The sequence below is a fragment of the Motacilla alba genome, chromosome 6 (assembly GCF_015832195.1).
Source record: "Motacilla alba alba isolate MOTALB_02 chromosome 6, Motacilla_alba_V1.0_pri, whole genome shotgun sequence".
NCBI classification, from domain to species: Eukaryota; Metazoa; Chordata; class Aves; order Passeriformes; family Motacillidae; genus Motacilla; species Motacilla alba.
Window position 1 is genome coordinate 1,827,917 of NC_052021.1, and position 3,264 is coordinate 1,831,180.

The 3,264-nt window shown below is 49.4% G+C and overlaps 1 protein-coding gene across 1 annotated transcript; it reads left to right on the forward strand.

The window, feature by feature from the left end:
- Positions 1–402: 402 nt before the first annotated feature.
- On the forward strand, positions 403–2,967 carry SRGN (serglycin). The gene is made up of 3 exons (XM_038140715.1): positions 403–536; positions 2,319–2,466; positions 2,620–2,967. The coding sequence occupies exons 1-3, from the start codon at positions 446–448 to the stop codon at positions 2,831–2,833; spliced, it is 453 nt and encodes a 150-aa protein (XP_037996643.1). The 5' UTR covers positions 403–445; the 3' UTR covers positions 2,834–2,967.
- The last annotated feature ends 297 nt before the right edge of the window (positions 2,968–3,264 follow it).

Below are 3,264 nucleotides of genomic sequence, written 5' to 3' on the forward strand. Positions count from 1 at the left end.
AACCCGTCTGGTGGACTGGTGAGGGCTTGAGGCAGGGAAAAGCAGTGCCAGTGCCCATGCAAAAATGCAGTTGACCTAAAATCAGGGAACATTAAGCACTGCTTTTTCACTCTCAGCATTGGGCAGAGGCTGGGTGGGAAGTGTGCCTTGACCACGGGCTGCTGGCAGCACCACCTTCATTCCAGCTCGTGGGTCCGGGATTTGCGTTTCTCCTTGGGCAAAACAGGAGATGAAGGCAGAGGAGCTTTAATTTGGACTGATGGAGGCAGGAAGGCCACAGTGCTGGGCTTTTCTGTTCATGTCTCACTCCCGTCACTCAGGAAGCTGTGACGCAGGTTATGGGTTGGGTTTGAGGTTTTGGAAACTTTTTCTAAAAGTCGATCTCCTCGCTCCGTCTCATTTCTGCAGTGTGAGGCTGTGGTGAAGGCTGGTCGCGAGCAGAGGGATGCCAGCCAAGATGCAGCTCCTTATCAGATGTAACGGGAGGATTTTCCTGGCTGTTTGTTTAATCCTCTTTGTGGGATACACAGCACAAGGTAAAACGGGGCGGTTGTTCTCACGGTAATCCTCTTTCTGGGCTAGGCAGTGGAGGCCAAGCAAGCAGCCTCTGAATTTCACAAACTGGCCTTCTTTTGGGGGTAATGAAATCTACTCAGAAAGTCTGTTTTGCTAATGTTTCCTTTTCTGGGGGCGGGGGAATGGCAAGAAAACGTGCTTTTTGCAATTGGAGCATTTCAGTTTTTGAGAAAAGACTTCATAAAATATGTTGTTGCATGTGTGTATGATTTCGGTCTACGTGTGTCAATATATATTTTTCCAAATGTCCCTTTCATAGTGGTCTGGTTACTGCTGTCACTCAGTTTTTGTGAGTTACAGACATAGTGTGTAACAGTTCCCGTGTCATAACTCCTACGGTGCGCTTTCTGGGGGGAGCAGGAAAGGAAACTAGTTGTAAGTATGAGGAAACTAAACGGTTTATTCCGTAAAACATTGCAACATACACCACGAAAATGACAAAAGGGAAATATTGATTCATGATGCCGTGCCCTGTGGATCTGTCTCTCGTGAGAGAAAAACTGCTCTTCAAGCATGTAGAGTATAATTTGTCCACAAACCAAAGCTGTGGTTGTGATGGGCTCTCAATATGCATTACCACTCTGAGGCTGATCTTTGAGGGATTACGGCCTGCTTGTTCTGTGTTGCTTATTTGCAAATTTTTCAGCTGCAGCTGTTTATTTTGTTGCCACGGTTATTATTAAAAACCTTCTTAATAATAAGCAAGGAGAAGAAAATAGGTATGAAAAAGGAATATACTGTAGAGGCAGCAGGAAATTACACCCGTGAGATCTTTTCTCTTTTACAGAAGAGTGTAGGAGGCAGCTGAAAGTCATCCAGTACATTATGGAAATATATAGGGCAATAGAGAAGTGTAATTACAGAAAGATATTCCCAGGAAACGGAGAAGAAAATAGATAAAATGCCAACAGGTTGAGAATGCACCAGGAGGTTTCTGAACAAATTAATTACAGGAGACCAAGAGGAAGGATGAAATATCACTGCTCTTCTCTTTATTACGTGATCCTTATTTTGTCGTTTTGGTATTTTTTGAAGACCCACATTTTCAGTGACAGCCCCCACCAGGCACCTGGGGAGCAACAGAGCTGAAAACCTGGGTTTACAAAGCCTTGTAGTGTCTCGGAGACACCTGAACTCTCTCTCCTCTGGCAAGTGCTCCCAGAGCCTCCATAAACCCCAAACCTGCTCCCGTGGCACACCTTGAGTTTCTCACGTCCCCACCAAAACTCAGCCCGTTGAACTTGAAGGGGCAGAGCTGGAGCCAACAGAGGAAGGAGAGCACAGGAGCCAGCTCTCTGCTGGGTGCCTTATCCCCAGAGGTTTTCACATTATTTTCACATGCTTCCACCTTCAAGGAGAGCTGCAGGAGGCTGAGCCCCCAGGTCCCCCGTGGTTGTGCCATACTGTGAGCTGGGGATGAGCCTTGCTGTGACAGCAGTGCTTTCCCAGGGACTTCCTGGTGCTGTGTGTGAGGGGATTCCCTGGGATTTTTCATGGACTTCCTGGTGCTGAGTGCGAGATGTGCCTGATGTCTCTGATGACAAAAATGTCACTTAGGATGTCAGTAGCCATTTTAAAAAAAAGCCTTCAGGGTTACTTTACTTTTCCGGAGGTTGAGCAATCAGGGCCACACAAACTATTTTCATCTGCTCCTTTAAGCCTTATTAGGTGCTCATAAAGCTCACAGGACCTGGTGAATAATGTCCTGGTCCTCATGGACAATGTGTGGCTGATTCCACCAGGTGCTCCGATGCAGAGGGCGAGGTACAAGAGGGTGAGGTGCCGGCCTGACGCCTGGTCTGCCAACTGCATCCAAGAGAAGGAGCCCTGGTTCTACATGCCCTCTGGTGGGGCCAACAGGATCCTTCCTCCCATGGCAGACCGGTCCTTGTAAGTTCATTTGCCGCCTGGCTGTCATTAACGCTAGCACCCCAAAATGTATTATTCCTGCCTTGACAGTCCTCTCACAGCGTGGCTCGCCCACGGTAACGTGAGGCTTTGATGTGCTCATCTAAGAGAGAGAATTGCCACTCTGCGTTTCAGGATGAAGAGATACCAGGAGCTGGGCGACATATTCCCTCTCTCGGAGGAGGATGCCGGCTCTGGGTCCAACACCGTGGTGGAAGCGGAGCCAGCCTCTGGGTCGGGGCTCGGTGACAACGACAGCTTCTCTGAGGTGAAGCTGCCTGCCTTCCTGGACAGCCTGCGAGGCAGCGAGCTGAAGGAAAAGCTGTCGGAGGAGGATTTGCTCCTGTAGGGCTGGAGACATCGTCCTCACATGCTGCTCCCTCGCCTCTTCCCCAGAGCCTGACCCGGCGGCCTTGAAGCGGTTTTAAACCAGCATCAATAAAAACTCTGCCTTAAGATCTTTACTGCTTTCGCTTACTAAAAGCATTGTTGTTCAGTCTGAACGGCCTTTTTATGTGTGTGCGTGCAGCAGCCATCCCAATGGGGGGAACAACATGGGAGATGGCCAGCTCTGTGGGAGAGTCACCGTGCTCTGAGGGGAAAAATTCCAACCCTTTGTGCGCTGGGAGCCGCCTGCGCTTTCACGGCAGTCAGCCAATCGCGTGTCCCGAAAAAGAGCGCCGGGTCCTGCCGAAAGGAAAGGTTTCTTACCGCGCTAGTAAGGAAAGGTTTCTTACCGCGCTAGTAAGGAAAGGTTTCTTACCGCGCTAGTCTCCTGAG